This window comes from Silurus meridionalis, chromosome 13 (assembly GCF_014805685.1).
Source record: "Silurus meridionalis isolate SWU-2019-XX chromosome 13, ASM1480568v1, whole genome shotgun sequence".
Taxonomy (NCBI): domain Eukaryota; kingdom Metazoa; phylum Chordata; class Actinopteri; order Siluriformes; family Siluridae; genus Silurus; species Silurus meridionalis.
In genome coordinates this window covers 16,371,256-16,385,566 of record NC_060896.1, presented here as the reverse complement: position 1 = coordinate 16,385,566, position 14,311 = coordinate 16,371,256, and the positions used below count along the sequence as shown (strand labels likewise).

The 14,311-nt window shown below is 38.8% G+C and overlaps 1 protein-coding gene across 6 annotated transcripts in view; it reads right to left on the bottom strand.

Moving 5' to 3' along the window:
* The window catches only part of blm (BLM RecQ like helicase), a 38,979-nt gene extending 27,773 nt beyond the window's left edge, over window positions 1-11,206 (bottom strand). For all 6 annotated transcript variants that reach the window (XM_046864491.1, XM_046864490.1, XM_046864493.1 and 3 more), the window contains exon 1: window positions 10,794-11,206. In XM_046864491.1, the coding sequence (XP_046720447.1) occupies window positions 10,794-10,960 (167 nt within the window). In that variant the 5' untranslated portion in view covers window positions 10,961-11,206. The remainder of the gene's footprint in view (window positions 1-10,793) is intronic.
* Between the last annotated feature and the right edge of the window lie 3,105 nt (window positions 11,207-14,311).

Genomic DNA, 14,311 nt, shown 5'->3' with positions numbered 1-14,311 from the left:
GGAAATCAGCCCAGAACTACACGGAAGGAGCTGGTCCCACCGTTTCCAAGGTTACTGTTGGTAATACACTAAGACGTCATGGTTTGAAATCATGCACGGAAGGTTCCCCTGCTTAAACCAGCACATGTCCAGGCACATCTTAAGTTCGCCAATGACCATTTGGATGATCCAGAGGAGTCATGGGAGAAAGTCATGTCAGATGAGACCAAAATAGAAATTTTGGGTCATAATTCCACTAAATGTGTTTGGAGGAAGAAGAATGATGAGTACCATCCCAAAAACACCATCCCTACTGTGAAGCATGCGGGTGGTAGCATCATGCTTTGGGGGTGTTTTTCTGCACATGGGACAGGGCGACTGCACTGTATTAAGGAGAGGATGACCGGGGCCATGTATTACGAGATTTTGGGGAACAACCTCCTTCCCTCAGTTAGAGTATTGAAGATGGGTCGAGGCTGGGTCTTCCAACATGACAATGACCTGAAGCACACAGCCAGGATAACCAAGGAGTGGCTCTGTAAGAAGCATATCAAGGTTCTGGCGTGGCCTAGCCAGTCTCCAGACCTAAACCCAATAGAGAATCTTTGGAGGGAGCTCAAACTCCGTGTATCTCAGTGACAGGCCAGAAACCTGACTGATCTAGAGAAGATCTGTGTGGAGGAGTGGGCCAAAATCCCTCCTTCAGTGTGTGCAAACCTGGTGAAAAACTACAGGAAACGTTTGACCTCTGTAATTACAAACAAAGGCTACTGTACCAAATATTAACATTGACTTTCTCAGGTGTTCAAATACTTATTTGCAGCTGTATCATACAAATAAATAGTTAAAAAATCATACATTGTGATTTCTGGAATTTTTTTTAGATTATGTCTCTCACAGTGGACATGCACCTACGATGACAATTTTAAAACCCTCCATGATTTCTAAGTGGGAAAACTTGCAAAATGGCAGGGTGTTCAAATACTTATTTTCCTCACTGTATACACACACACACACACACACACACACACACACACACACATATATATATAGGGGTTGAATAATTGTGACATGGCGATCTTAACAAAATATACTGTTACACACAAATACTACATCATACATTTTCTGTGTTGATTTTATGTATCACTAAACTCATTAAGAAGCCCTTTGAAAAGATCTGCACTTTGAAAAGATTTTTATTTATAAATCCTTAAAACTCTTTAGGGGTTGAATATTTCTGATTGCAAGAGTGTGTGTGTGTATATATATATATATATATATATATATATATATATATATATATATATATATATATATATATATACACACACACATACATTATATATATATTATATATATATATACATATACATATATATATACACACATATATACATATATATATATATATATATATATATATATATATACATATATATATATACATATACATATATATATATATATATATATATATATATATACGTATATGTGTATATGTATGTATATATATATATATATATATATATATATATATATATATATATATTATATATATATACACATACATATACACATATATATATATATATATATATATATATATATATATATATATATATATATATATATATATATATATATATAGCATGCAATAGCATGCAATAGCATGCACTGCATTCTCCCGGTATTACTGCGTGTGTGTGCGCGTGTGAGACTGAGGATTATGTCCTTATTATTTTCTAAAGCTCATTTCTAAGTTTCTTTGACTAACCCATAACGCTGTTGCCAAGAAAAATAAAAAGGCACGAGTTTTGGAAACCTGTCTGTGCTTATATGATTTCTGATGCAACTGGAGTTTTAGTGAGCTCTCCCTTCACCCAGACTCAACGCGTTATACCGGCTTGTATCTAAACAGTAGCCGACCAAGTAAGTCATTGTTCACTGTCTTCCTCCTTCCTTTCACAACTACAGTGGTACCTTGACCTAGGAGTGCATTAATGTACGAGTTTTCCGAGTTACGAGCGGTCACTCTGTCAATTTTTTTGCTTTGTTACGCGAGCAAAAAATTGAGGTACGAGCTCGAGACGCCACTGCTAGATGGCGAAGCGAAGCCAGAAAGCGAAGATTGTGACGAAAATTAAGATAAGCAAAGAAGAAAAAGTGAAAATTGTAAAGTTTAGGCATACGTAGTATACAGGAGTGATAGTAAAAAGCGAGTTTTCCCTCAGCCTCTACCCCCCTCTACCCCCACTCCACACACACACACACACACACACACCCACCCACCCACACACCCACACACCCCCAACCGGCGTTTTCGTTAGCTCAAGTCGTCTCATCTCCAATAAAAAAAATACACTGAATAAAACCTTATTATATCTTTACATACTCTTTCTATTATGTTTTGATACAAGATTTGTTATTTAGAAATGTATTTTCCAATTTAATAACATAAAACATAAAAACGGGGTGTCATTTTGAGGGTTGGAACGGATTAATGCCATTTTAAGTATTTTCAATATGGAAAACTGATTTGATGTGCAAGCAAATTGAGATACGAGCTCGTCCATGGAACGAATTAAACTCGTAGGTCAAGGTACCACTATATTTCTCTCGGGAGTTTATCTTTGGTCATCGTCGTGCACCACCGGTGGAAGTTTTTCTACCGAAGCCATGCAGCTCAGAACACAGCTGAGGTGTGTTTTTTCGTTTCCGTTCGGAAATTTCATTGGTCTAATGTTACGGGGTTCAGTTTTTTAGCGAGCCTTTAAAAGGAGTTTCTCAAAGCGCTTGACATATAAGATAAAATTAAAAGATACACATAATAATGCAAACACTAAAACTAACTATACAAAAAATAAAAACCCAATAAATAAAAAGTAGTCACATAAAAGCTACCCTAAAAAGTATGTTTTAAGATGGGATTTAAAAACACCCAGGGATTCTGCATTCCTGATCTCTGAGGGCAGGAAATTCCACAGTTTGGGAGCCAAAGAAGAAAAAGCCCGATCACCCACAGTTTTTAGCCGTGTTTTTTTGGGCAGTGAGAAGACCAGCTTCAGAGGACCGTAGAGCACGTGAAGGTGTGTAGGGGGTTAACAGCTCACATAGATATTGAGGGGCCAGATTATTCAAGGCCTTATAGGTGAGCATGAGAATTTTAAACTCAATACGAAAACTAACAGGAAGCCAGTGCAATTTTTCCAGGATAGGTGTGATGTGTTCCCTTGCACTGGTCCCAGTCAGAATTCTAGCCGCTGAATTTTGTACCAACTGTAATTTACTTAGGGTAGCTTTAGGAACTCCAGCCAGCAAAGCATTACAGTAGTCTAAACGTGAAAATACAAATGTGTTGATCAACTTTTCAGCAACAGAGAAAGTCAGCATGGGACGTAATTTGCCAATGTTTCTGAGATGAAAAAATGACGGTTTGACAGTGCTACGAACATGATGGTCAAATGTTAAATTGGCGTCAAATATCACCCCTAAATTTTTTAGTTTAGTTTGGAATTGTAAAGCAGGGCCATCCAAACTTAAGGTTATGGACTCTGCTTTACACAGCTTATGAGGTGAACCAATAAGCATCACTTTGGTCTTGTCACTGTTCAGACAAAGATAATTTTCTTACATCCATTTCTTAATCTCAGTAAAACATTGAGAGAGAAAAGACACAGGCATATTGACATCAGGTTTAGAATGTGTATATAGATCTGAGTGTCATCGGCATAAAAGTGATAGTTAAGACCAAGTGATCTTAAAAGCTGGCCAAATGGATAAATGTAAATACTAAAAAGTAATGGGGCCCAAAACCGATTCCTGAGGAACACCAGATTGCACCACACCAACCTTAGACTTGCAATCACCCATCACAACAAACTGCTTACGGTCAGAAAGGTAGGACTTAAACCATTCTAATGCAGATTCAGAAACCCCAAAGATAGTCTCTAAGCGCATAATCAAAATTGCGTGATCTATAGTGTCAAAAGCGGCAGTAAGATGCAGAAGAATCAGTATAGATAGACGGCCGGAATCAGAACCCATTAACTAATCATTAGTGACCTTAACTAATGCCGTTTCAGTGCTGTGGAGTTTACGGAAGCCAGACTGAAGTCGCTCAAAAAGATCATTAGTAGAGAGATGCGAAAGTAGTTGAGAAGCCACTGATGGTTCTAAAATTTTGGCGAGGAATGGAAGATTAGAGATGGGACGAAAATTGTTTGGATTATCAAAGTTCATGTTGTTAGTTTTTGGTACTGGGGTGACAGCAGCAGTTTTAAGTGCTGCTGGCACAACACCGGTATACAGAGAGTTATTGATAATTCTCAAATAACCATGTTGCGTAATGACTGGGAGTCATGAACAGCAAAGTTAGAGAGACAGATACCAGAAAATGCAGACACACTTAAGGATGAGGTAGTGTTAACAATGTGATTACGTATATTTACAATTTTGGTGCTAAAAAACTAGAAAAACATTACTTAGGTGAGTTGAAGCTGGAACATTAGAGAGGCTGTGATTTTTAAGCAGCTTATTGATTATGTGAAACAGTTGTTTAGGGTTTTTTGATGTTTCTGATTATTGACAGTTATCTGGGAAAAATACACAGATCTTGCTGAACCCATTTCAGCCTTATATTCAAGTAGGCTGACTTTCCAGGCCTGGTGATGAACCTTTAAACCTGAAATGCGCCATCTACGCTCCATTTTGCGACACAAAGCCTTCATTGTACACAAATCATCATTGCACCACGGAGCAGAGCGTGCAAAAGAAACAGATCGTGACTTTAAGGGAGCCAATGTGTCCAGCCCAGACAGGAGGACGGAGTTCAGCATTAGGGCTGTGTATTGGCAAGAATCTGGCGATACGATACGTATCACGATACAGGGTTGCGATACGATATGTTGCGATACATTGCGATATTGTAAGCAAGGCGATATATTGGGATATTTCTTATTTTAGTTATAGGATAAAGTTTTAAGGAAGCTGTCAAGAACACCACCATATGCAAACCTTAGCAAAAAAAATTATTTTATTTAACCAGAACACAGTGGGAATTGCATTTGCATTAATTAGCCCCTGTAACATTCAATATGATTAAACCACTTTATGTGCAGTATGAATAAAGGGGGAAAAATAAAGTGCTGCTCAGATGGCTGGTTGTTGTTCTAAAAATCTATCTATCATGTCATAAGAGCTATTTCACCTCGTGACAACATCTGTAATTAACCTGTGTTTTGGTAGCTGGAGCAGGTCTTGCTTTTGTTTTAGCTGGTGGCTGGCTATGGCGCTGCGTCTGAAAAAGCTTGTAACACGATTAATCCTGCCTAGGAGTCGCTCCACTGCTGGCAACCTTAGCGCTTTCTGTGAGGCGAGATTCAGGCTGTGTGCAAAACATCGGATGTGGGTCATGTCTGCGAGTCCAGCCGCGACATTCATATTGGATGCATTGTCTGTTACAATCACTGGATGTTTCTCTTCCAAACCCCATTCAGTGACGGCCTCCTTTAGCAATTCTGCAATGTTATTCCCTGTGTGACTGTCATGCATCGTTCTTGTCTGTAGTACATACGAGACCAGATTCCACTCAGTCGTTATGTAGTGCGCTGTTATCGTTACGAATGATTCAGTGGCCCGGGATGTCCAAGCATCACATGTCAACGCGACTCGCTCAGCTAAGCTAAGAGATTGTAGTACGCTAATTTTTACCTCATTGTACAAGTTGGGCACATCGATGTCCGTAATGTGCTGGCGGGAGGGTATTGTGTAGCGAGGCTCCAAAGTTTTCAGCATATGACGGAAGCCTTCGTTCTCTACGACACTGAGAGGGCGCATATCTTTGCAAATAAAATAAAGTACTGACTGAGTTATTTTGGTTGCACGCGTTGAGGTTGGTGGTAATTTTGATCTGTGAACTTGCTCCAGGGTGAGTTGACGGGGAGCCTCTCTTTTAACGTTAGCCATTTGCTGCCGTTCTGTTATCCGTGCATCCGCATGGTGCCTCGTTATGTGCGCTCTCAGATTTGTAGTGTAGTGAATATTTGACGTTGGCATTGCACATTTTACAAACAGCAATACTTTTGTCCATCTCTTTCGTGCCTGGTCTGTGACGAAAGCCGAAATGACGCCACACATCGGCTTTGTACACTGAAGCGGGAGCTGGAAATATTCTTTCATCCTCCATTACTAGCAGCGAACTATTTTAACGTTAACATTAGTAGCGCGCCGTTATGCTAGTACTTCCTGTCACTGTTAAGGTTCAGAGATAAGAAGACTGCGATCTAGCGGTTGGGATATAAACGGAACAAAATTAAACTGCCATGAATCTGTATAATTATTATTTTTTTAAATAAATAGATATTTTGTTTTTGAGAATCGATAAAGTATCGCCAAACAAAATATCGCGACACTCACGTGTATCGATATTTTCTTACGCCCCTATTCAGCATAGAAACGTTATCAATCAGATCGTCAGATAGAGAATCACAACTCAAAGAAGAGTCAATAAAGTCTGAAAAATCAGTGGGCTCAATAGATCTCCACTTGCGATAATTAATGATGCGAGAAGAGGTAGTGTTCATGACAGGTAACTCTATTTTAAAAAAGACAGCCGGTGATCAGACAGACCTAAATCAGAGGTTGACAAATGAGACACAAATGAACCGTTGGAAATCACAAAGTCTAAAGTATGGCCTTTGTCATGCGTAGGACAGTCCACGAGTTGGTCTAATTCAAAGCACTCCAATATGGACAAAAAATCTTTAGTGATTGTGGAGTCTTTTACATCCATATGGATGTTGAAATCACCCAGGAGAAGAATTCTTTCAACTCTGAGGCAGAGAAAAGACAACATATCTGATAATTCAGATCTTTTTTTGACTTAGGAGGTCTGTAGACTGTAGCCACTGCAGTAGAAATGGGGGCAGAAACACTCAAAACAAGGCTCTCAAATGAGTCAAATTTGGGAGCAGCCACCAGATGCATGTTGAGCTGTTGATTGTGTAACACAATGATACCCCCAACTCTCCCAGAAAAATGCGGAAGGTCAAATAATCCATAGCCAGCAGGTGTTAGTTCATTAAAAAGAAGACCATCAGATTCTTTGTGCCATGTCTCAGTTAAACAGACAAGGTCCAGCTTTTGTTCTAAAATAATGTCAGATAAAATGACAGCTTTGTTGTTGACAGAGCGTGCATTAAACAGTACTGATTTCAGCAGACACGAGGGAGGAGATGAATCCGATGCAACCTCCCCACGCCTGAGAGCTGATAAATTATTAAAATTAACCCCTGAAGGTCTAAACAGCAGTCTATGGGGTTTGCGCAGAAATCTCGGATAAGCGACAGGTTTAGATGTTGAACACTCACAGATCCGCCTTGACGAGCGATGTATGTAACGATTAGGTCGCAATATTCCAACATGACTCCAGAGAGCACGTACATCTTTCGCCAAATCGAAATGTCTGTTCAGGTTCAACAACTGGTATGCAGTGTACCTGAGAGCCATTCGGGGAGGGTCCACACCAACAGCAGCCTCACAGCGGTATAAGCAGTGTACGTCCTGGACCAGGCAGCAAAACAGTCAAATCCAGTAAACAGCACTCAGAGAAAAAAGCAGTAATCCAACATGTGAAGCATGACTCCACATCACGAAAAAAAAGACGCAAATTGTGCGACCAAAAACTACTAAAATTAAAATAAACGGGGGAGAAGGAGCGGTAGCCAAAACGCGTCAGCGTGCCCTTTCCATATATATTATATATTGATTCGTCTGACCACAGAACAGTTTTCCACTTTGCCACAGTCTATTTTAAATTAGCCTTGGCCCAGAGAAAATACCTGCGCTTTTGGATCATGTTTAGATATGGCTTCTTTTTTGACCTATAGAGTTTTAGCCGGCAACGGCGAATGGCACAGTGGATTGTGTTCACCGACAATGTTTTCTGGAAGTATTCCTGAGCCCATGTTGTAATTTCCACTACAGTAGCATTCCTCTATGTGATGCAGTGCCATCTAAGGGCCCAAAGATCACAGGCATCCAGTATGGTTTTCCAGCCTTGACCCTTACACACACAGATTGTTCCAGATTCTCTGAATCCTTGGATGATATTATGCACTGTAGATGATAACTTCAAACTATTTGCAAATTTTCTCTGAGAAACTCCTTTCTGATATTGCTCCACTATTTTTTGCCACAGCATTGGGGGAATTTGTGATCCTCTGCACATCTTGACTTCTGAGCGACACTGCCACGCTGAGAGGCTCTTTTTATACCCAATCATGTTGCCAATTGCCCTAATAAGTTGCAAATTGGTCCTCCAGCTGTTCCTTATATGTACATTCCACTTTTCCGGCCTCTTATTGCTACCTGTCCTAACTTTTTTGGAATGTGTAGCGCTCATGAAATCCAAAATGAGCCAACATTTGGCATGACCTTTCAAAATGTCTCACTTTCAGCATTTAATATGTTATCTATATTCTATTGTGAATAAATTATAAGTTTGAGATTTGAAAATTATTGCATTCCATTTTTATTTACAATTTGTACAGTTCCCCAAACCTTTTTGGAATCGGGTATACACACGCACATTATATATGTATGTATGCACACACATGTATATGTATGTATACACACACACACACACACACACACACACACACACACACACACACATATACACACACACACACACACACACACACATACACACATACACATATATATATATATATATATATATATATTCTAGGTTCTTCAAGGTAGCCACCTTTTGCTTGATTACTGCTTTGCACACTCTTGGCATTCTCTTGATGAGCTTCCAAAAGGTAGTCACCTGAAATGGTCTTCCAACAGTCTTGAAGGAGTTGCCAGAGATGCTTAGCACTTGTTGGTCCTTTTGCCTTCACTTTGCGGTCCAGCTCACCCCAAACCATCTCGATTGGGTTCAGGTCCGGTGACTGTGGAGGCCAGGTCATCTGGTGCAGCACCCCATCACTCTCCTTCTTGGTCAAATAGCCCTTACACAGCCTGGAGGTGTGTTTGGGGTCATTGTCCTGTTGAAAAATAAATGATGGTCCAACTAAACGCAAACCGGATGGAATAGCATGCCGCTGCAAGATGCTGTGGTAGCCATGCTGGTTCAGTATGCCTTCAATTTTGAATAAATCCCCAACAGTGTCACCAGCAAAGCACCCCCACAACATCACACCTCCTCCTCCATGCTTCACGGTGGGAACCAACCATGTAGAGTCCATCCGTTCACCTTTTCTGCGTCGCACAAAGACATGGTGGTTGGAACCAAAGATCTCAAATTTGGACTCATCAGACCAAAGCACAGATTTCCACTGGTCTAATGTCCATTCCTTGTGTTCTTTAGCCCAAACAAGTCTCTTCTGCTTGTTGCCTTTCTTTAGCAGTGGTTTCCTAGCAGATATTCTACCATGAAGGCCTGATTCACACAGTCTCCTCTTAACAGTTGTTGTAGAGATGTGTCTGCTGCTAGAACTCTGTGTGCCATTGACCTGGTCTCTAATCTGAGCTGCTGTTAACCTGCGATTTCTGAGGCTGGTGACTCGGATGAACTTATCCTCCGCAGCAGAGGTGACTCTTGGTCTTCCTTTCCTGGGGCGGTCCGCATGTGAGCCAGTTTCTTTGTAGCGCTTGATGGTTTTGTGACTGCACTTGGGGACACTTTCAAAGTTTTCCCAATTTTTCGGACTGACTGACCTTCATTTCTTAAAGTAATGATGGCCACTCGTTTTTCTGTACTTAGCTGCTTTTTTCTTGTCATAATACAAATTCTAACAGTCTATTCAGTAGGACTATCAGCTGTGTATCCACCTGACTTCTGCACAACACAACTGATGGTCCCAACCCCATTTATAAGGCAAGAAATCACACTTATTAAACCTGACAGGGCACACCTGTGAAGTGAAAACCATTTCAGGTGACTACCTCTTGAAGCTCATCAAGAGAATGCCAAGAGTGTGCAAAGCAGTAATCAAAGCAAAAGGTGGCTACTTTGAAGAACCTAGAATATGACATATTTTCAGTTGTTTCACACTTTTTTGTTATGTATATAATTCCACATGTGTTAATTCATAGTTTTGATGCCTTCAGTGTGACTAAAATTTTCATATAGTCATGAAAATAAAGAAAACTCTTTGAATGAGAAGGTGTGTCCAAACTTTTGGTCTGTATTAATATATATATTATATATGTAGAAGAGAGATTATATATATATATATATATATATATATATATATATATATATATATATATACACATACACATATACATATACACACACACATACACACACACACACACACACACACACACACACACACACACACAAACTATTTGTGTTTAAGCCCACTACATGTGCATTTATTCCTGAACTCCTTATAAAATGTGGGCTTCCGTAGTTGGCCCATGGTGATCTTTGATATGGCCCAACATGCCATGGATAGAAGATGGAGAGGGGAAAAGGCCATTTGAAAAAAATTGCAAACAATAAGGACTGAGCTAGAACGTATGTTTCACTGAACTAGACCTATGAAAATAAAATATTTTAGTTAAGTAGATTACAGTGTTTAATCTAGAGAATGTTCTCTATTTGTTTATGTCTAAATCTTATGATATCGTAAATAACAGGATGGGAACTTACATTTTACTATATTGTTTGGTATAATGCAACATTCATTGTCGACACATGGCCCTCAGTCAAGTTTGATTTTTAGCCCTTCATAGAAACAAGTTTGGGTATCACTGGTTTAAACCTAACAAAATAAGGTAACTAAATTAAAACTTACCCTGGCTTTGATTTGGCTGAAGACTTGCTTCGTGCGGCTGCGCTGCTGAACCGCTTAAGCTGCTCTTTTAAATTGTTTTGAGGAAGTGTAGACATTGCGTAAAAATAATTGGGTTGCACGGTAACTATGTAATCAAAAAATAAATGTAGAAGAGAAAGATGTTGCATACTACTTGACAAGTGGCTAACTACATAGCTAATCCAAATGCCATTTTTGAATTAGTGCTCTCAGGCTAAAGTATAACCGGCTACCGTTGAAACTTTGTTCCACTTTTCCCAAACATAAGAATCACTCACGAAGAGTAAAATAATATAATATACGGAAAAGAGTGACAGAATGCATCTGTTACAAAACAAACGCGGTTATCCGAGTTTCCTGCCCGGTTTACATCGCTAGCCAATCCGCTGCACATGCGCAGATACATTTCATGAGAGTACCACAGGGACGAATCTCACACAATATAGGCCGTGAGGCGAAGCCGTTTTTCGTTTCATCCCGTTCCCATATATGGGGCACTAAATTATTTTCATTCCAATAAAAAGAGCTATTGGTTTTGAGCAAGAAAATAAAAGTTCTCCATGTATAATCCTGCAGTTTATTTTTTTTATTAGTGTTTAAAGTCAGCAATAGTTCCTTCATCGCGTAATCATATTTTGATCATGAGTGATTCGGCTTCACGTCACGTGTTTCCTACTAATAAGCTGGCCGCTTTTGGAACGATGAATCCAAGATGTCTGCGCCCTTGTTGTCGACATCGAGTAGCGATGAAGAGGAAAATTACGGTCAACTCTCATTCTAAACTCCGTAAAAAGGATTATAAACAATGCTATATGCATCTCGCGTCCATAAAGAAAGAAGAAACGAAAGATTTTACACACACACGCTATTCACACCGTTTATAGCGTCAAACGGTGGCTTGGTTTGTATGGCGAGAATCAGAGAATAGCAGAAACATACAAACATTGTCTAAAAATTAAATATGAAAATGTTCCCGAAGACGCTGGGTTTAATTCCACTTGCTACAAACTACTGGCAGGCCCGTCATGGACCTAAGTTTCTTTTTAGGACATTCAGTTGTTGATGTACTACTACTCGATGACACAGACCTGAATGCATTTACAGATCTGGGTAAAAGTTTTAACCTGGCCCAGTCTGCCTTTGACATACTTTGCAAATATGTGTGCCACCTCTATGGCTAGTCATCTCCTGAAAATGTGAATGATGCTAGATACAAAGCATTCTGCATGGCATCATCGGCTTTGCCAGAACTATCCATGCTCCCGACAAGTGATGTCCTGCACCAACACTGCAAAAGGGCAAACTACCAAGCAGCCATAATGAGACATTCTCTGAAAGGTATAATGTGTGCCCCTTCACCCATTGGCAATGGATGGCACCTCGAGGATGGGGAGTAAACAGTGACCTGGATGACTAGAAATCCTGCACTTGAAAGTGTTTTGCAGGTAGTCCACTGCAGTTGGAAGCAAGGCAAATGTGAGACTGGAAGATGTTCCTGTATGTACTCATTTTTGTCGGTTCCAAAATTGTGCCAATGTTTCAAAGGAAACAGAGGAAAGAGCTAAATGGGATGATGGCTCTGATGATGATACTTATGAGTAAAGATGTGCTGTGCATTATCTTAAGCTAATTTTTAGTTGTAATGAATCTGTTGTGGAATTGTTCATTTTTGGCATTATTAATCATTAATGGGAGGAGGGGGGTCGCATTTTGAGTGATTTCAGAAAACTCGGGACAAGGTGTGCTGCTTGTTTAGGTTTCTGTGATTACACAGTGCCTGCTGAAAAATGTGATGTATAATACATCACAGTTTTGCTAAAATTGCAATGTGTATGTTTAATTTTGCTTGGTGCCAATCCATGAAGTTAAAGCATATTTCCTACAAATTTGCCATATTTTATGGTCTACATTCACACTTGAGTGTTTAATGCACCAATACCGTTCTCAAATGTTTAGGTACATGTAAAGGTCAATTTGAGAGAGATGTTATGTTGCTAAAATGAAAATAAATAAAGTTATAAACAAAGTCAGCAGCATAAGATTTTCGTTTTTTTAAATTCACAATTATACACATTTATGGATCGTGACAAAAAACAGCAGGTTTTTTTGTGGAGAACTTTTAACAAAGTCCAAAAGGGTGTTGTCTATGCAAAAAAGCATTTAAAAAAATCTCGGTAGTTAAAAAGTTAGACTATTTCAAAATGTATTTTAATAAGGAATCGTGGAAGCTCACATTTATGTATATTTTTGGCTTTTGATCTTATTAATACTTGTGTAAAAGCCACAATAATGCGATAGATAGATAGATAGATAGATAGATAGATAGATAGATAGATAGATAGATAGATAGATAGATAGATAGATAGATATTCCAAAAAAAGACAGCAACAAAGATATCTGATAGATTTATGATAATGCAAATGCATGTGTGATATGGTACAACAACAGTGCATCAAATATATATTTGTAAATAGTATAATGTAAGCTGTAATATAAAATAATATAAGTACAAAAGTATAACTATGTGAATAACTGTACATAACCGTCAATAAAATAAATACACTAAATAATAAGTATTGAACAGTGCAATAATTATAACAGCTTAATAATAGATTGATAACAGCATAATATATGATATAGTATTGCATATAGCATGTATGTATAATACTGTGGTTAGAGTATGTACAATTATTATTATTATATAAAATAAAAATATAAAAAATATAAATAGATTGATGCAGGGGCGTAGATTACATGGGGGACGCGAGGGACATGCCCCCCGCAAAAACCGATTCACTCCTTTTTTTTTACAAAAAAGTCAAGCAGTGTAAGTTGGCATATGGTATCTGAATTGTGTTGCACAATGTTTAGTAACTCTGCCTGTTGCTCTTGTTGAATAATTAGCAAGTTTTAAGTTTTCTGTGTATTTTCCATAAACTCTTTTATAACGTCTTTTGTTTTAACAAGTGTGTTATCAAAACTCTTCAAATAAGAATAAAGATAATGTTGAACTGAGATTTTACAGCATGTTTAACTCTGTGTGTCACGGTATGTACACGGAGAGACGAGGGCGACGAATAGTACCATTAAAGATGTCATTTTAATAATAAGGAGCAGGTAAATCACACATACATACAACGTAGTAAAGACGATAACCGACAATGAGTGAAGACAGTGGTGATGAGTATAAATAGAGTCCGGGTGAACAGACAGGTGAAGACGGGAAACAAACATGGTGGATCACAGGGTGCAAAGGATGATGGGTAATGTAGTCCGGTGAATGAGGGTAGATGACATGAGAAACGTTACAGTATGCTGATAGGAACAATCTTTATTTTATGGGGTGCTCTTTGATCATTGCACTAATTTGACGTTTTTATGTGTTGTCAAGAATGAGCAAGAAACAGACAGCCTAGGTTTGTCAGGGCAGATTCAGTATGTTACACAAGAAACTTTACAGGTAAGAACAGATGTGGCTTTTATACACCTGGCTGCGTTTG